At 32.8% G+C, this 21,651-nt stretch overlaps 1 protein-coding gene across 1 annotated transcript in view; it reads right to left on the reverse strand.

Annotated features, from left to right (window-relative positions):
- Positions 1-367: 367 nt before the first annotated feature.
- Positions 368-21,651, reverse strand: part of LOC140441781 (sodium/potassium-transporting ATPase subunit beta-1-like) — a 123,593-nt gene continuing 102,309 nt past the window's right edge. The window contains exon 6 of the mRNA XM_072532697.1: positions 368-7,441. Within this exon, the coding sequence (XP_072388798.1) occupies positions 7,161-7,441 (281 nt within the window). The 3' untranslated portion in view covers positions 368-7,160. The remainder of the gene's footprint in view (positions 7,442-21,651) is intronic.

Consider the following 21,651-nt stretch of genomic DNA (forward strand, 5'->3'; position numbering starts at 1 on the left):
TTTATTATTGATCAATACTTTAATTTTGGATAAAAACATACTCGTACTTGAACTGTTTTTACTCACATTACGTGATACGTATTACTATGACTGAAGTCAACCAGCTCATAAGCTAACGTCTAAAGGTGGGAAACTTTCGATAGATCTAATGTAATGTAAAGTAAATTATAGGTTTATACCTATAATTTCTCACCTCTATTACTTGCATCTCTTTTTATTTCACAACGTATTATGTTTTCTATCTTTTGCGTTATTTTGCCGGTTCTTAAGGCACTCATCCCTGTATAAAAATTTGTTAACCCAACATTACCTTAAGTCTACTTACTTCGACGTTAGCTAATAACAATAAATTAAATTAGTTGAAAAATATATTATTATATCTTTATTATGAAACCTTAAATAAATATTATACATCGTACATGAAAGTTGAATTAGTATTTACCTCGTGACACATTAAAATTAAAGATTTATTGAAATATTTAATTAATTATGAGGTATTTTTTTATAAAATCTGTATAAATATTTATTTGTTGGTAGGAAGTGCTTGAGAACCGTTTCGAACTGCATTCACATCGAAAATCCATCGAAAAGTTAAAAAAATATTTACATCTATATTTTACTACAAATAAGTTTTAAAAATAAACCATTTTAACTGAATAAATTTAACAAAATTAAGAAGCAGATACACAATTATTAAAGCTAAATGGTTGTCGCAACTTTCTAATGTTAGTACTTTTCTTTACTGTCTTTGAGTCGTAATGAATATAATAAACTAAATTTACCATAAAGAAATCACATTATTTAAACTGATGTTAAAAATATCTTCCAAATATTTTCACTCACTCTAATAATTTTTAATTGTTTATTTCTAACTAAAAAGGCACTTAGGAGCAGATGTTTTCCTACTTTACTGGTTAACTGCCAGGTCAGCAATCCTCTTCCAAACAGGATTGATCATTTTAATGATATTTGACACAGATTTTTAACATTAATTTAAATAATGAATATAGTTACTTGGGACAGTAAGTTTGCTTTTCTTTCGTCCGTACTTCTCATGTGCATTCAGCATTTAGTATCGTTCTTATATTATTTTTGATTCTGTAATGTACTTTTGTATGTATCATACGACTTGATAGATCAAGTGTACGGCATTCAGTCCCGACCAAAACAGAGATGGAGCAGAGGGTGCTAAGAATCGCCTGAAGAGATCAGACCACCATTACAAATGACAAATGCATACAACGTACAAACTTTATCAACAGAAGCATCAATGATATAACTGGAGGAAGAACTAAAACAGATAAAATGAAATATAGTCGGTATAAGTTAAGATACGCGTCGAGAAGAAGACCGAATAATAATTAAGTCTGAAAATAAGTTCCATTTCAGAGAAAACGAAAAGTAATCCGTCGGAGAAGTTGGCTTATTCATGAAAAATGATACCAACCATAATTACAATAAACATTGTATACGCCAGAGTCATTGATCCTATTATTCAATGAAATCCAAGATACCAACTTAAAATTATACAGGCTTACGCACCAACTACGAGCCACTCAGATGAGGAAGTTGATCAATTTTATGAAGATATCAGAGCAGCTATACAAACTTCAAAAATCTAGTATACGATGATAATTGGAGGTTTCAACGCCAAATTGGGATTTCAACATGAGGCAGAATCCTCTAAGGAAAACTTTGGATTTTGTGTGAGAAATGAGAGAGGTAACAGGCTTCTTGACATCTTACATCAAGAGACTTTCTTTGTGATAAACTCATTCTTCAGAAAGAAATCCCAACGTAAGTGGACATGGAAGAGTCCAAACCAAAGAACAAAAATTGAGATTGATTTCATAATATCAACTCGGAAAGATATACTTCAGGATGTAACAGTACTACATAAACTTTCAACAGGGAGTGACCATAGAATAATTAGATAAAAAAACATTTTTAACATTGAAGTCGAAAGAACAACAATAATCATCAAATAAAATTGTGGAAGATGGATGTTTCCAGAAGATGTAAAAAAAGTAAAGTAAAGATGTAAAGTGTTTGAAACATTAAAACAAGCTAAAAAGAAATACTGTCCTCGTAAACAAAAATTAAGACACAGCAAAAAACATATTCTAGAGGAAAGAAGAAAACTTTAAGAAAATCAGGATACTAACAAAAATGAACTAAGAATCTTGAATAAGAAAATTAAAAATGAGGTTAGAAAGTGTGTGAGACGATACAATACGATGGAAATAACTAGAGCAATAGAAGAAAACAAAAGCTTGAAAGTGCTCAGACAGAACATGTCCATTGGAAGAAAAAACACCCACAAATTAAAAAATGAACAGGGGCAAATCATTGAGGATTGAGATCAGATTATGAACACTATACGCTTTTGGAATATATATGTAAAAGAGCAAAACTGACCGACAAGCGCATAAACATACACAGAGAAAAGCTTAGCCACCTGAAGTTTGCAGATGATATTGTGCTAATAGCTGATACGATAGATGAGGCCAAAGAACTTTTAAATCAGATTAACGTTTCCTAGGGGGATTGATAATAAATATATCTAAAATCCAGATGATGACACATCTTGTAGTGAGCGAAGATATATGCGTAGGAATAAGATCCATAAACCAGATAATGGCCTATAAATACCTAGGTCATGAGATTCGCATAGGAAAAGATAACCAAACCGTTCAGCATCTCCGTCATATAGGACTGACTTCGGCAACCAGCTACGACGAAGATTAGGAGTGGCTGATGCTGAAGAGAGAAGTGGTACTTGGCAGATCACGTGGCTCGAATAACATAACAGATGATTAAAGCGGATACTGGAATGGAGACCAAGAGATGATGCCTACCGAAGCAGAGGTCGTCCGCTAACATATTGCTATGAATAGAATGGTTGCCATATGAGTTGGATGCAATAGGCACAAGATCGAAACCAGGAATGAACAAGTCCGATGTGTAACTTTTTTCTGTTTTAAATTGTTCCAGATGTCTAAACTCTTCGTCTGGTGATGAATCATACGGGATATAATCTTCTGGTATTCAATTTCCCCTCGTGTCTGCGATGTTTGGAGATTTTAATAAAAATCAGTCAGTAAAGCTTCTAATATACATTATTTAATCAACAACTGTAGACATTTTAATAAAATATTCCTGATATCTCAAATATTACAATTCTAATATCAAAATGTTAGGTTTATACAGTCAAAATGGAGTACTGATTCAAGATATAACAGAGTAATAAAGTCAAAATTACTTTCATTATAAAAATACTACAAAATATACTGGGATATGCTTTGCTGTTATTGTTATTTTTAATGTAGAGTAATAAAGGACATTTAATTCCAACAATAGATTTGTAAATGTAACAAACAGCTATATAGTTAAACTTGATACTCAAAGAGTATTAAATTATTTTAATGTACAAATAAGAGACTTAAAAGTCTATGTATTAAGTCTTTTGGTTAAAGTTGGAAATCCCCCCCCCCTCCCGAAGCAAATGCAAATTCTAGATCCGCCACTGGCTTGTTTCCATTTTTGTTTCTTTTTATATATAAATGCAGATATATAAGAAGTATTAGCAGATGCGAATTTTAAAACCAATTGGATCAGATACTAAAAACTGCAGAAACATTGTTTAATGATGTTAGTATGCATTTCGGGCTAGACAAGTGCCGCATTTTGAATACAGTCATAATAGGAAAGGTTCAGCCCGGAGGATTCGATGTGCAAAATGGTCAAAACATCGAGGATATGTTTTATTAACACACCTCACAAAGTCACAAAAACATCATCCTCGAAGTGCAGTAGAAAGAACGATATTACCGCGGTATTTAGGAGGGCGCGGACTTATGGATATAGGTGAGCAATTTGAAAAACAGATTACACATTTAAGAACTTATTTTCAGACTCAGGCTGAGACATCTACTCTACATCGCGCGATTTGCGTAGTAGATGACACAACATCGATCAAACTGAGAACCAGATCTTACCGGGACTGCCAGGTATTTGCCGCAACTGATTATAAGTAACAGCATGACTCAGTAGGGAAGATCCTTCATCAAGAGATAGCTTGCAAACTGGGACTTTTTCAAACAAATCATCTCCCATATTACCAATATATTTATGAGAGTATACTTAAGAATGACAACTACAAGCTATACTAGGATCGCACTGTGCTCACAGACCAAACAGTAGCACATAATAAATCAGATCTTGTACTAGTTAATAAACTAACGAGATAAACAACAACACATGCCATTGTGGCGATACCTAACAACAACAAACTGTGTGTTAAATACAACGAAAATATCGCCAAGTACAGAGATCTGGAAATTCAAATACGAAGACCATGATGGAAACTACTGAGACAATATCTAGACTTTTAGCTCTATAGTGTGACACGAGATTGAGGCAAAAGTAAGTCTCACCTCTCAAGAATTCTTTTCCTGCCAAACGATAAAAACCACATTTTACGGATTATAGGTATATCAATTTTTTATATTTTCATTTCATGAGCTTTTTGTAAATGATTTCCGGATTAGAATCCTAAAAAATATAACATTTTTTTTACTTTTTTACTTTGATACATAAGGATAAACATTTTTAATTATTCTTTTTATCTACTATAATATGTCGCCCATAATTACGTTTTTGGATATGTACGATTGCTCACAAAACTTACCAAACTCTTGAAGTTTAATAGGATAGCTCAGACTGGTACGGATAGTAATGGAGCTTGTGGATTTTCTAAACGGCTATGACCTTGAAAATACCTGCGCATCGGGTCGTCCAAAATTACTAAAATTGGTAGGTACAGTCGAAGCGTAAATTCGTACTTTGCGCATGCATGAGTCATAGCTGGTTAGATAATCCACTACCTTTACGTGTACGTCCGTATAGTTGTGACTTTCGAAAAGGATAAGATTGTCCTTTCACGTTAACCCCATGTGTAGAGATTATTTATACGTCAAGTGTGTGTACTTAAAAGACTCCCTTTTCTCATTAAATTAGTTCTGTTGTAAGAAATCCACTTTAAATAAAATCTCAGGACCTAAGAAATATGTTTCTCATGAAAAAGTTATAAAAGAAAGAGCAAAATCCAATTTCATTCTCAGTTAGTTTTTAGTCTCCTATCAAGATGCATTCTGGCGTTAATATAAAGTAGGTTAATTGTGATCGAGAACTCATATTATGATGTAAGTTCCACTGGTCATCCCTTTTTATCACCAACGTTCCACCGACAATCACTTTTAACAGAATGATATTTCAAATAGAATTTCGGTCGCTATACTGAGATGAACTATGGGAAGGTATTGAAAATTTTCGGGAAGAGCTCCTAGATTTTTACGATATGTGATGTTTAAATATTTTTATGTCACTACGCCACAATTGACTGTAATGAGAATTCCATTTTGTATTTGATTTGAAGTTTCGATTTCCAATGGACTACCTAAGTTCTGCCGTCACAATGGGCGGGAATTTTAAAAACCTTTCCAAACATTTCTAATTTGTGTGTATTTGTCTCATAAGAAGTTGGAAATATATATTTTTTAATTGTTTGAAGGATAAATAAGGACTTTTAGTTACGAACATTCATTCTGTGCGATTGGTACCTTTTATTATTCGTGGATTTGTAAGGTAAGAATATCAAAGGACTAAGATATTTACTATGAATGTTTGGAAAGGTTTTTAAAATCCCCGGCCATTGTGACGTCAGACTTAGGTAGACCATTCCGACTTACTTGGTCGCAGAGGTTCAAGGTTCAAAATCAAGGGTATTACCGCCAATTGTCAATTATAAACATTGACAGGTTAAGATTAGGTATTCATAATTTTTATTTTCAAATTTTTTGAAAACGATTTCCAAATTGGATGCCGGAACGTCCAAGCAAATATTAAATATAACTCTGATTACAATCAATTGTGACTTAATTATGCCGTAAGAAAACAGTTTCAGAAATTTTTATGTGATACCTACTTAGTTTTGTTTATGCCAACAACATTGGAAAGTGTTGATGCAGCCAATGACTCTGGCATAAAACATTAATAAAATTGTCAAAATAATATGATCTTGTTCTTGTTTGTAACAACTTTAGCCAAAGCCAAAGGAAGGAATGAATTTCAGTAAAAAATCCACCGAAGAGTTCACATTTGGGTTGCATCGACTGTACTTTGTTTATAATTTAGAATCTTTTATTTAATTATTAACAATATTTGCAAAAACAACTTTTCTTAGCACAAGTTACAGACTTATTCGAACAGTTTGACGCGGATTACATCTGTTATATCTTGCAATTAAAGCTAATTAATGTTACTGAATATGATAACAACATTAAGCGACATAATACGACACACTGAACACACTATTATTATTACAATAACTTATAATAAACAAAAAATAAAAACAAAACAAGGTCAGCTACGTTGACTGAAAAAAATTAAGTACAACCGAAAGGGGTAAGGTTAATGGTTGCGCAATAATTTGCAAACCATTACATTTATTCTATCGAGGTTTTTAAAACACGTTTTTGTTAGATTTTGTCGTGTAAAACCAAAATGTTACTCCAATTAAAAAAGAAATTTTTTATGTCTTTTCGCGTTTTTCTACCTGCTTATGCGTAATTATACGCTTATAATAACTATATGCAGAATATAATTTTGCCTTGTATAATCCACAATTGAGAGTTGCATGGATTGAGGTATGAAAAGAAAAGCTTTAAGCGTCTTTTTTGTGCACAACGAAGACGTGTAAGACAAAGTGGTAAACATTTGTATCTTTGCTATGATTGACCGGCATTAAATGAATCTGACACAACGATATGAGAGGCTGTTTTGATGTACAGTGAACTGAGTATCTATATAGTAAAAAAGATTATTCAAGATAAAAATTGTAAGACATTGCGTTATAACAGATGAAATAACTTCAAAACTGATTAACGGAATATTAGCCATTTCCTAATTACATCGAAGACATACGTTTGGCTTAGTTTTGATTTAATTCGTATAAATTGAATGATGACACATGTATAAGGAACCACCATATATATCAAAATTTTTATCGTATTGGAGTAAAATTTGTGGTCATGTTGTTTAATCAGAATCTAACTATTTAAGATCATTTTTAAATAACCTCTATCAATTTAGCAAATGATTTAAGCCGTTACTGTGGTTAAAACAGTTGTTGCATTAACTATTGCAGAAGTTGAAATGTCAGATTTGGTGCTCATTGTTGGATTTGTGACAACTGGAATAGTAGTCTGTGCATTCACAATCGAAGCGGCTTTGGGTTGATTTTGCAGTATTAGTTTTGGCGATTCGGGTTCTCTATCCACTTGAATTTCGAATCTGACAGATCCTGCTCGGTTTAATGATGAATTGCTGTATTTTATGTTTTCCGCCCAGGCTCGACATTCTATGCTAACCAGCACGTTCGCTAAAACACAATAAAGTAATTAGAAATATGTTATTAACGTCAATATATTATTAAAACAATTTGAACAAGACTTTACATATACGCAGTCCTAATATGAGCGGTTTGCACAGAAAAATATTAGCGGGTGTTGAGTAATGGTGTATTTTGGTTGCATTGGTAGTATTCTAAATCGTGCTGAACATGGTGCTCATGATACTATAACCACAGAATACACCACCCAACAAGAAGCGAAACGAAGGGCTTTTTCGCAATCCAAATTTCTGTGACAATCCGCCATGTTCTAAATAGTTTATCTGTCAACCTATAAAAACTGAAGTTTGTTTACGTATTGAGAAGTGTTGTTCCGTATGTGTTGTTTAATATTAAAAAAGTATAATACTGTTATAATTATTTTTGTATACATATACATATTTTAATACCTTAAAAAAGTAGAACAATACAAATAAGTATAATATAATAGTAAAGAAAGAATAATACTGAGAAGGAAACATAAGTTTTAATCATTACTTCGTTTCTCAGTGTAACTATAATTTTACTATAGTTTTGAACGATTTCCTCATTAGTTTTCTTATTGTAGTAAGTAGTTTAAATGTCATTGTCACTTCGAAATTTCTGTCCTAATAACATCAAAGGTACCGACAAAGCTTTCGCTTCTTGTTGGGAGTGTATTCTGTGCTATAACTAACAAGATAAGTCAACGCGCATGTTCTTGCATCTCTCTCGCATATCTGTGACGTAAGCCCTAAACAACTTTAATGATGCCAAGATAAATGCTCTATCTGTTGCTATCCTGTGTGCTTCAAAATGTAGTGAATGAGATCTTTATTTATTAATTGATGTAGTAAAGACTTTGTATATTATATTGTTATATAAATTTTGTGGTGAAAACATGAATGCATGGGGCTAATACATGATACTATAACAAACAAGGTATGCTCACTTGCCGTTCTAATTTTAATCGACTTTGCGCGTGACGTCATAGCGAGACAAAGCCAGGGGACTTGTATGGATCTTATTTTAACTATGCATTATATGGCAACGTTGTTCCATTACTTTAATGGACAACTTCGAAACTTAAGTACACCTCGATGCCATATCTTGCACTAAGAAGTCATTACTAGTTACTTTCTGTGAAAACGTGGTTTGAAAATTAATAAGTAATTTGTAAAATTAATTAAAGCAGTATATGAATTTTCGATTTGATTGTGTGTATTACAAACAAAATAGATATTGCTACAAAACATAAATTAAATACAAAAGGCCGGTAAAATGTAAAGAATTTGAAACATAAGGAAAAGCAGGTTATACTTCAGACTTTATGAATATCATTTAGACATTTATTTTACAATCTTCGTGATTTTTCTCTAGCGGATATTGTAATTATCTTTAATATTTTTATTTATAATTACTATTTTAAAATACATTTTACATATAAACAAAGTAATTTCACATCTTCGCCAACATTTACATATTTTGCAGCTTCTATTAGGTTTTTTAAATAATTTTTAGTTATTTTTAATTTGTTGCCATTATAACTACGAAAAATATATTCTAGTTCACTACATTTAGTTACAAATTCCAGTGTTTGAGTAAACCACCATCAGAAACGTGGTTTACCCAAGTAAACGATTTATCGTTAGCGTCCGGAATATATCCAAGTATTTGTTTTTTTTGTAACTTAAATGCAATGAAACCGGCTTAATTTTTCAATCCATCCCATTCCAGGTCTTTTATATTCGAATTAATAAAATCTTGATGACTGTCAATTAAATCTTCAGGGTTAATTTCTGTATCACCACTAGGAAGGTTTAGCAAGGAAAAGATCTCTTCAGTGACAATTTCATAATTAATTATACTATTATTAGTAATATTCCACTATAGTTTTTCTTTTAAACAATAGTCAGCTTTTGTAAAATGTTTTGATCATATTCTCGCGGTTTCTACATTAAATTTGTCTCGCTGAAAACACTTGAAGAACCATACTTTATGCATTTGTTTTTCTCAAGGAAACACAAAAAAACGACACTTCCAAAAAGATTTACCTTTTTTTATAATTGTTTAAACAACTCACCATTGCACAATATATTAAGGCAATCAAATAATTAGTCTTCTTTATAAAGTAGCTACTTGTAGAGAGTTTAGTAGAGCATTTAACTTGGCATCAGTATAGTTGTCTCGGGCTTACGTCACAGGTGTGTTAGAGAGATGCCAGAACATGCGCGTTGACTTATCTTATTAGTTATAGTATCATGGTGCTAATAGAAAGGCCAATATAACCAAAATTACACTGAAATGATGTCATGTCTTGAGGTAACATGTCCGAAAACACACGTAGCCTCAGTTCGTATTTGCAGGCGAGGACTATTCCATGAAAACACTCGTGAAATTCGCGCTGAGACTTTTGAAGTCTGCTGCATGGATTAGTTTAAATTCGTCGATGATTCTTTATCTGAATTCCTTTAAGTTTGTTGGTCGTCTAACGTTAATGTCAGATAACTCTAACAAAAACTAACAAACTAAATTCTGCAGAACAGTCTAGGAATCCTCTATGTCTAGTTCCTCGATTTGAAAAATTTACATCCAAAAAATCGCCAAACTATCAACTAGAAAAATCCCGGGAATTTAATATAGAAACATATTTCTGCTTTATTGACTACTTCAAATCCTTTCTAATGTAAAACAGGATAAAAGGTGCCATATGCTTAAAGAAATGGGTACGCCAGAATATCTAATCTATTTATTACAGCAACTGTATGAAAATAGTGTACCGCCAATGTAAGAGTTAATAACGTGCATTCGAAAAACTTTCTATTGTATTCATGTACCTCTAACGAATTGACAGGTGTACAAAAAGAGTTAAGTGTTTGAGGAGTTAGGTATTTTTGACAATTATTTTAGCCTTCCATTGCTTTCATTTTTAAAAACTAACTTTGAAATTCAGAGCTTAGGAATATTTAGAGCAGATAGAATTGCCGGTTGTCCATTAGAAGCTTACAAAATTATGCAAAAGCCACCTAGAGGCTCCTATGTCTATAAATCTGACTCTCACAAGTGGACAATTCTGGTAAAATGGCATGATAACTGAGTGTGTTATTAGGTAGTACTCACTGTGGAATCGAGCCTGAACTCATATAAAGCGATATGATAAACATTCCGAACAAAAAGCTGGTGTTACTTGCCCTGCCATAATAAAACAGTATAACCGACATATAGGAGGTGTAGATAAATCTAATTCTCTTTTAGAATTATAAAGCAGTCCTAGCAGGGCTAGACAATGTTACTATGGTATTTTTACATATATATTAGATATGTGTGTTGTCAACGCTTGGCTAGTACATAAACATCACTGTGCTTAGCTAAAAGTAAAACCAATACCTTAAAAAAATTTAAAATGGACATAGCTGAATATTTTTACCAAACGGGTAAAGTAAAAAAAGAGGCATTGAACTCCTACAAAAAGTCAACCACATGACATCACTAGGACAGTGGCGCACCCAGAATTTGTCTTAGGGGGGGGGGTTTGAAATTTTTTTATGCTACCTCCATGTTGAGTCCCTACAATTTGGGTTTTAGTTTAATTTAAAGTACTAAAGATAGCAGTTCCAAAGATTCAGGTATCTATTATCCTACTTATCTTATTTATTGTTCTGAAGCTATTTTCTTGTGGCATTTTAAAGTAATTACTATTTTAATGGGAATAAGCCAAAATTGAAGGTTAAAATAAGGTTATTGACGTTTGCATTAATCGAACTTCTAAATACAATACATTTTGAAGACGGCTATCGCCGTATTCCCGTTCTCCTCCGGGAATCCTCCCGGTGCAACGCATGCTCCTCCTCCAAATCTGTCGATTCCATCGCTCTTCTAATTCCTTCATTTCAAGAGCGTCGAGGTCTACCTCTTTTTTTTCTTCCAGGGGGCTTCGATTTGTGAAGTTTTTGGGGCCAACGTTTGTCAGACATTCTCAATTGATGTCCAAACCATTTTGAACCTCTTCTTTCTATTCTGTCAATGACCGTTTCTGTAGCATTCATGTTATTTCTTATAGATTCGTTAGTCTTCCTTTCCTGCCTTGATATTCTAGCACTTCTTCTCAAATAATCCATTTCAACTGTCAACAATCTTCTCTTCAGGTCTGCATTAATTGTCCATACTTCAGAGCCATAGAACAAAGAACTGATTCAACCATGGTTTGCCCTATTCTTTTTTTGTTACTTTTGGAAATGTGGTGATCCCACCATAAGGAGTTCAGACATCCTACAATTTTACGTCCCTGATTACTTCGTGTTTAATTTCGGTTTCTCCCAAGCCGTTCTTAGCAATGAGTGGATATAAATATTTAAATTTTTTCACTTGTTTGATTTCCACGTCCTCGTCTATCAACACTTCAAACCTTGCATCTGAACTGATAATTAAGTATATATTCTGTTTTCTTCATGCTGACTTGTAACCCCCATTTTAAATATTCTCTCTATAGACACTTTATCATAAATTCTAGATCATAAGAATCTTGAGCTAGGATGACTTGGTCATCCGCAAAGTTTAGGGAGAACAGTACGTCATTTCATATGGGGATTCCCATTCCCTGGCAGTGGTTTTTCCAATTTTGGAGGGCTGCCTCAATATATAAATTAAACAGTAAGGGTGACATACTGCATCCTTGTTTTAGTCCTTTGGTTTCTTTTATTGGCTCTGATAGTCTATATCCGGTTTTTAAGTAAGTAGTGTTATCCCTGTATACTTCTGTGATTATTCCTAAAAGGTATGGACTAATGTCGAGTTGTTGTTAAGCTTGCACAATTTAAGTCTTGGAACTGTATTATACGCCTTTTCTAGGTCGATGAAGGCTAGATGTACTTCTGTACCAACCGCTATTCTTTTTTATATTAATTGTTGGAGTATAAACAAGTTATCAGTGCAAGATCAAAGATCAAAAATTCAAACGTCAATAAACTTATTTTAACCTTCAATTGCGACTCATTCCCATTAAAATAGTAATTAGATCTTATCTCTGTCATTAGCCCGGTTGGTATTTCTCTTCTTCTTCTTTCTTTTTAATGACTGCTTGGATGTAATTGTGAACACTATTTCATCCCTCCGTATTTCCCGTCATCTTTACGATCATCTCTTACAGTCACAGGGTTCATACCTATTTCTTTATACATTCTGTTTCTCTCCACTGTACATCTATTACACTCCAGCATTGTGTGAGTAACAGTGTCGGAATATTCGCAGTATAGGCATTTATCTGCATCTGTCTTTCTGAACCTATGAAGATACGCCCTAAAACAGACAATCTATCCAGTCCCTTAGGCTCGGGATCAGCATGTTTGTCCACTGAGCAACATCTTCCTTGTTGTTCCACTCTTCTTGTCATTTTTCCATTGATCTTTCCCTTTCTTTTTTTTATAGCTGTTGTCAAATGCTTTCTTCTCCCATAGAGATGTCTCTTTTCTTTTCTACTGCTCTAACACATGCAGAGGAACACAACCCGTGATAGTCCACAAGGCCGTCGCAGATACAGTCCTGTAGGCGCATGCTACTCGCAACAGACTCGTTCTGTCTAATTTTTTATAAGCCTAATATTAGGTATCTATATCTAAATATAATGAAAAATATTATTAATAATTGCGTATTTATACAATAATTATTGTGTTCTACATATTTAAAGTGGTAATTTAATTATTCAATCAGCGTTTTGGATTTTTTGTATTGTGTGTGAAAGACAAGTTACATTTTTCTACTATTCTTTATATATTGTTTACTTTATATGCCCTGGGGGGGGGGGGGGGGGGGGGTTTAACCCCCAAACCCCCCCCTGGGTGCGCCACAGCACTAGGAAAGACAACGTAGGGCACTGGCCTATCTATGGACCAAAAGCAAGATGCTGATTTTACAAGAATGGCTACATTTAATGGCATACAGTTCTGTGTCAAAAATGTGACGTGAGACTATGTTTTACACCGGCCTAGAGTTGTTTTCTTAATTTTCATAACTCTCCATAAATTTTTATCTTTGTTTTTTCTTGTAACTGAGTAGGTATTAAAGTTCATGTTTGTTTATTTCTGTAGTTTTTTTAACATATTGTAAGCTCTAAAAAAATATTTTTGTTAGTGGTGATCTCTCGTTTGCACAATACAAAAATTTTAACCTCAAACTGTTATTGTTACATACATGTTATTGTATACCACTAACAGACAATGTTACTTGAGGGCAAAATTTTTAAACTTTACTTTTTATACAAAAATTGCATATACCAACACTACCAATACATTCATAGTCGCTTAAAAAACACTCACACGAATTTTTAGAATTTTATTTCAATGAATTTAAGGTGTGACGGTTACAGGGTTAATAATTTTCAAAAAATCGATTTTTAAAGCTATTTTTGCAATAATTAAGAAAAAAGTTAAGAACAATAACTTCACAATTTCTCATTTTAAAGGATTTTCTATGCCTTTTCAGTAAAATTGTGTCACTTTTCCATATAACTTACTGGTCTTCACCTTTACTAGGTATTTTAAATCAAATAGCCATCTTATTTTAAATCAAATAGACGGTTTACGTCTACGTAACTAAGTTAATCTTTTGTATATTTTATTTATTATATATTGTTATCATCAAATTTATTAAGAGCAGTTGTAAGATACCTGTATCTCGAGTATCATGGGAAAATCGTTGTTTCCTGGTCTAATCACTAAACAACAACCTACATCACTTATACGCTATATCAATGTAGTTTCTGGCATTTTAAAATCAATACTTCTAATCAAGAAAGAAGTTTAACCGTTCCTCAGTATTATTCAATGACATTTAAAAATTTCTATCTGATTTTAGCACCAACCCTTTTCGTAAAGGATTAAAGAATAAATCCAATACCGGTTTCGCCTGGCTCGAACTAGATTTTAATAACTTGAATTTGTTCCATAGCAAGTAATACGCCTGTAAACTATAAATCAATTCTTGTTCCTAAGAAATACATTTAATTACAATTTTAGTGAAGCATTTATGTATTATAAAAAAATTTAAATATCTATAATACTAAAACTGACAGCTTAATATTTGAACTATTATATTCATCAAGTAGTTAAGCAAATAATGAGACTCTAGAGAATTAATAAATGTAATCCAATAAGAGAGGCTTTAAGTATTCATTTATGACCTAACTTAAAACTAAAACTTTTTGGATAACTGCAATACCTATCTATGATGCGTTAATTTAATAAAAAAGCGCACCTATACTCTTACGAGAAGTCTCAGAACTATTTAGATTTAGAAATGGAAATTTCAGTAACAAACTTTTTATTTCTGGTACATTTATGAGTATATGTTTGTATATCTATATTTATCGATACTTTTATCTTTTAAGTTTATAATCTAATTCCATATTATAGGACAGCGCGATCTAATTCCATGTATACCAGTTTTTGACGTATAAGTACCAGTATTTTATTAGCAGTAATTCACGTTGTTTGGACAGAGTGCCTTTCGACAGAGCATCTGATAGCAATGAGCTTAGAGGATTACCCATTATAAGCCCTGCATTGTTATTTTATGCAAATTTCTAGATGTAAAATTGTAGATGTAATGATTGATTTGCAATATTATGCAGGATTTATATTGGGTAATCCTTTAAGCCCATTGAAATCAGATAATTTTATGGATCATCTGGAAACAAAGATTTCAAAACATCCCGTGTTCAAACAGTTTTTATATTGGTGGAGATACGTAGACGATGTACTGGTATATTTCACAGGAACTAGCAGACAACTTGATCAATTTTTTATCTTATATTTTCACTCCATAGTCATATTGAATTTACAATAGAAACAGAACATGCAGTACATTCACCTCTCAATTCAAAAGAATCTTACTGCAGATGAACTAACCAGTGTACAGGCTGATCATGATGCTGACCTGATTGAATCTAAAACTCGGTATAACTTAAAACAATTGGACTTTATAATGGCTTAAAGAGTCATTAAAACACAAAGCAAATAATGAGACTCTAGAGAATTAATAAATGTAATCCAATAAGAGAGGCTTTAAGTATTCATTTATGACCTAACTTAAAACTAAAACTTTTTGGATAACTGCAATACCTATCTATGATGCGTTAATTTAATAAAAAAGCGCACCTATACTCTTACGAGAAGTCTCAGAACTATTTAGATTTAGAAATGGAAATTTCAGTAACAAACTTTTTATTTCTGGTACATTTATGAGTATATGTTTGTATATCTATATTTATCGATACTTTTATCTTTTAAGTTTATAATCTAATTCCATATTATAGGACAGCGCGATCTAATTCCATGTATACCAGTTTTTGACGTATAAGTACCAGTATTTTATTAGCAGTAATTCACGTTGTTTGGACAGAGTGCCTTTCGACAGAGCATCTGATAGCAATGAGCTTAGAGGATTACCCATTATAAGCCCTGCATTGTTATTTTATGCAAATTTCTAGATGTAAAATTGTAGATGTAATGATTGATTTGCAATATTATGCAGGATTTATATTGGGTAATCCTTTAAGCCCATTGAAATCAGATAATTTTATGGATCATCTGGAAACAAAGATTTCAAAACATCCCGTGTTCAAACAGTTTTTATATTGGTGGAGATACGTAGACGATGTACTGGTATATTTCACAGGAACTAGCAGACAACTTGATCAATTTTTTATCTTATATTTTCACTCCATAGTCATATTGAATTTACAATAGAAACAGAACATGCAGTACATTCACCTCTCAATTCAAAAGAATCTTACTGCAGATGAACTAACCAGTGTACAGGCTGATCATGATGCTGACCTGATTGAATCTAAAACTCGGTATAACTTAAAACAATTGGACTTTATAATGGCTTAAAGAGTCATTAAAACACAAAGTACTATTTGGTGATTTGCAAAAATGTTTGCCTTCACCACTAACAAACAATTGTATTAGTTTCTATAAAAGGAAGCTTTGGATATTAAATGTTACATTATATGATGCCAGTGATTCTTCTGTATAATGTATGATGTGGGACGAATCGAAAGGGGGCCGTGGTGCAAATGAAATTGCCTCATCAATTTTGAAATGTGCTGACAATACATATGTGCTGACAGGTAGTCAATTAAAGAACATCACTCTTTGGACCGATAACTGGTATGGACAATATAAAAATATAAGTATTACAATGTGCTATTTTTGGATACTGCATACGTACCCTCAAATAATGACGATCACTTAAAAGTTTTTACTGAAAGGGCACACATACATGAAAGCAGATAGTGTTCATGCTTTGATCGACAGAAAAAGAAAAGAAACTCTCCAACATGGCAATTTTAACACCATGGGACTGGCAACAGCTAGTTAGACAAACATCAGGTAAATACACAGTGCACAATATGGAACTTGCAGATCTCAAAAACTCAAAAACTTCAAAACGTTGTTCGATAAGAAACTGTCACCTAATCCTCCTTTTATAAGTAGAAAAAAGAATGTTAACAAAGATCAAGTTCTACTGTCAACATGTGTTTTCCTACAAGTAAAACAAGAACACATTGGAAAGCTCTTTTATAAGACCGATTTCAATAACCAAAATTTGTATGAGGTGGACTTTATGAGGTATCGAAGACAACAAGTAACGTTTCCAGCCCAATTAAATCAAGTCTCAGTAATCCCATTACCAATCACAAAACAAAAGTACAATGACTTAATTGCACTATTGCCTTTTGTTTCGTCGGCTTGTCATGGGTTTTATCAAAATTTAACACATAGCAATGTAGTCACAAACGATTACCCCCAAGAAGATGAAGATGATATGGAGCCTCTTTAACAAGTTTGAGGCTTGTTGTCAATAATTTTATTTAATTATTATAACATTATAATATTTGTCTCTAATAAAATAATAGTATAGTCATGCAATCCCAGTTTTAACCGCTCCCGGCACTACTCGACTACGGTGATCTAAGGAAAAACCGGTATATTCATTGTGGTATGACTATTGTCAAATCTATCAATATTTTTTATTTTGTCAATCCTAGTTTCCTTTGTTAGTCATAGCATGACGTCATCTATTAGTTATATTGCGATTTAAAATAAGAGAAAAACTGTTTTTGAAGTCATGTTTTGAAAATTATCTTACTATCGAATTATCTCACGTGTTAAAACCTAAATGACCTGACGACGCCCTTGTCGTATTTCGCACGGCGCAAGCATGGCTTGGCGACAGCTTGCTGCGAAGGTAAGATAAGAATGGTAGTAATAATATATTTGTAACATTTATTTTTATTTCATTATTACAAACAATTAAGTTTCTTTATATTGCTACATTTACGTTTACATAGAAGTATTAAACGGTTTCATTTACGGTCTTGAGTTCTTTACTAAAACCACAAGAAGTTATAATATTATTAACCAACAAGTAACTGGAAGAATACAAGATTCCGTTTTCCATTAAACAGTTACCTCAACATCACGAACCTCTTCCTGATAATATCAAACACAACAAAAAAAGTATTATCTAATTTGGTACAGTTCGTAGACGTGAAGTGAAGCGTAACTTTTTGTTCAAATGAACTACAACTGCAAAGGTAAAGTCGTATAAAACATTTTGTATAAGAGTATAATGTAACTGTTTGTATGGGAAATAAATATGTTGCTTCTACTATTTTCTCACCTATTAGACCTTCCTAGGACTTCAAATAAATATTTCAAAACGAAAATTAGCGAAATCGATTCAGTCGTTCTCGATTTATCATAAAAACAGTTATAAGAACATAAAATATCATTTGATAAACATCATTTTATGATATTAATTATTTTATTAAGATAAAAAATATCCTATCTCTAAGTTGGACCAACAAATACACAAATCACTGATATATTATCAAGGTAAATGTTTAAAAAATTAACAGTTAAAATGGCTTATAATTTATCTTATAAGCAGGGACATCATGTCTTCAAAGATGAATTTTTTAGGTAATTTCAAGATGAGGGAACCATGCAATCAAAAATTGCTTCAGAAAAAATTAGATTGTCCAATTTATATTCATGAATATAGACACTGTGTTGATCCAAATTTCTCCGATAATCGTATCGAAAAATATTCGAAAATGTTTAATCAAAATTCTAAAAGAATGCTAAATAAAATAGAGGAAACTTATTGGGCAACTTGGAAACCCAGTAATTACAAGACTAAAGAAACGAAGAATAAAGCAAGAAAGCCTGAAAACAAATACACTTTCACAAAATTTTATTGCAATCGGTTCAGTGGTTTGTGAATATGTACACACTTGGACAAACACCCTGACACGAGATTTTTATATATAAAGATATATATATATATATATATATATATATATATATATATATATATATATATATATATATATATATATACAGGTATATATAGATATTTTAAAAATTTATTGGATTAAAATAACACAACCGACTCAATTTTAATTACATTAAAAGATTACGATGCGACGGCTATAATTAGTTTCATGCTTTACTTTGTAATTAATATAGATATATATCATTTTTTACCGATCTTTACTATTTTTAATATTTCCCAACTCATAATTATTTTTAGACTTACCAGCAAACACAAACGTTGCCGATTTCAAAACTTTTATACGCAATTATTCGTGCAGTTATTCATATAATTTAATATTGAGATATTGACTATTTCATCAAACGTTTAAAAGTTTTATATTTTGGTCCGCTTAAAAATACTAGAACAAAGTAAAACGATCTCCTTCTTTGGATTTTTTTTCTTAAGTTGCACTGGCAAAGCCAAAACACAGTCATGAACTTCTTTGGATTACTATTCGTCATATAGTTTTCCACTAATTTTTTTAGAGATTATCCTGGAAATTGATTGCTCTGATCTCGATCTAGAATGTTTCTACAACTAGCTTGAGATATTCGTTATTTTTTTTTAGCTTGCGGTCTTAAGTATATAACTTAAAATGCGCGCTCGTACCAACTTCAGCCTTAGCGGTAATGCTGGACCTCCCGCCTCTGCATATACATGTAAGAAGGATCTCTCTAGAAAGTGCCTTTAGATAACACAGGCTCATAATATACGAGGCGTGTTTGTTAAGTAAGTACCGTTTTGGAATTAAAAAAAACGTGCAAAGATATGGCAATAATTTTATTTTTACATGAAAGCCTGTACCTTAATCTACTTTTCTACATAATTTCCGTGAATATTGAGGCACTTGTCATAACGTGGCACCAGTTTTTGAATACCCTCCTGATAAAATTCTGCCGCCTGACTTGTTAACCACTGCATCACAAATGTTTTGACTTCGTTATCGTCTTGAAGACGCTGACCGCCCAGGTGTTTCTTCAAGTGCTGGAACAAATGGTAGTCGCTGGGCGCCAGATCAGGGCTGTATGGAGGATAATCTAGAGTTTCCCATTTAAATGATTTGATGAGATCTTTGGTCTGATTAGCCACATGTGGACGGGCATTGTCATGCAGCAAAACGATACCCTTACTCAACTTGCCACGTCTTTTGTTCTGGATTGCACGACGCAGATTTTTCAATGTCTCACAATAAGACGCTGCATTATGGGAAAACAAACATAGTGCAGGCAATTATTTTTTTTTTCAGTTTTTTTAGTACTAATTTTTAACTCCAATAGATCTTCTTCGTTATTAAATTCGAATTCCACACTAGCCTAGAGACTACCTGAGGGTTTCGGAGTGTCCCCATAGCCCTTGATTAGCTGTGCACAGGCTTATCCAATTATCTGTCAAAATACTATCTTCGACATATTAGTAGTTATCTAAAAGCATTCATTATATGATGCCATTTTAACGATGGATGGAAAGTGAAAAATAATGAAAATTTCTCATGCAGTTAGAAAAATTATTAGTTTAATCTGTAATAAGCGAAAGATAAGCTTCGACATTAGAAGACGGTTCTCGAGCTAACCAAAAATTGAAGCAAGAGTAAGCTGGGAGTACCCCAGAAATTTAGGGAGAACATATTCCCAAAGATGCAAGGATTGCAACAGATTTGTTTGCAATAATCACTAAACAGATAGTATATATCGCTGCTTTAGAACAGAACTAGTCTATTTCCGAAATCACAACTTTTCAGGAGAGCAATTGGAAGTTTTTCAGAAGTTTGGTTTTCCATTATTTTGTTTTTCAAATATTAAAGTTTACTTTGTGCATACTTTTCAATTCATTCAGAGTCTTTTACATTACTATAAAACTAGTTTTTTTTTGTTTCATTATTTTAATAAAAAATTAGGTGGATATAGACTAGTGCTACATCAGAATTATTACTGCAGAAGTAGCTTATCTGGACTTATGCTAGTTCTATATATATAATTTCGGTTTACAACGTTCTTCGACGTCTTCCGATTTCCAATCTCCATCTCATTCTATCGTTCCATAGATCGTCTTCCAGTTCTCTTTCTCTGATTTCTTTATCAACTCCTTCTCTCCAACTTCTTCTAGGCCTTCCTGGTCTTCGCCTACCTCTTGGTTGCCATTCAAGAATTTGTCTTGGTATTCTATTCTCCGGCATTCTCCTTACGTGTCCGTACCATCTGAGTTGTGTCGTTTTGATGTCATCAACAATATTATGTGTAACCCCCATGATTTCTCGGACTCTCTCGTTTGTTATTCTGTCGCGTCTGGAGATTCCCGCCGAGCGGCGCCAGAAGTCCATTTCTGTTGCTCTAAGCATTTTCTCTGATCTGTCTTTTAGGGGCCACACTTCGCATCCATATGTTGTGATACTTTTTATTATGGTGTTGTATATTCTTCTTTTGTTGTCTTTGGAGATGTTTTTATCCCACAGTACGCTGTTTAGCAAGGCTATGCCTTTCCTTCCCTGTGTATTTCGTTCCTTAATGGCTGCATCTAATTTTCCGTCTTGAGTGATTTTTACTCCTAGGTATTTGTAGTTATCACATATTTTGATCTCTTGATTTTCCTCTACGAGAAGGTTATGTTGATCTCCTCCGATACTCATGTACTCAGTTTTTTCCATATTCACTTCCAAACCCCACTCTGTAAACTCTTCTAATAGTTTTCGCATCATGTAACTAAGGTCTTCAGAGTCCTGTGCGATGATGACCTGGTCATCTGCAAAGCACAGAGTGTACAAAGTTAAGTCTATTAGTGGTATGCCCATATTCGTACATTTTTTCTTCCATTTGTTGAGTGCTGCTTCGAGGTATATTTTGAAT

Source organism: Diabrotica undecimpunctata, chromosome 5, assembly GCF_040954645.1.
Source record: "Diabrotica undecimpunctata isolate CICGRU chromosome 5, icDiaUnde3, whole genome shotgun sequence".
In the NCBI taxonomy this organism is placed as follows: domain Eukaryota; kingdom Metazoa; phylum Arthropoda; class Insecta; order Coleoptera; family Chrysomelidae; genus Diabrotica; species Diabrotica undecimpunctata.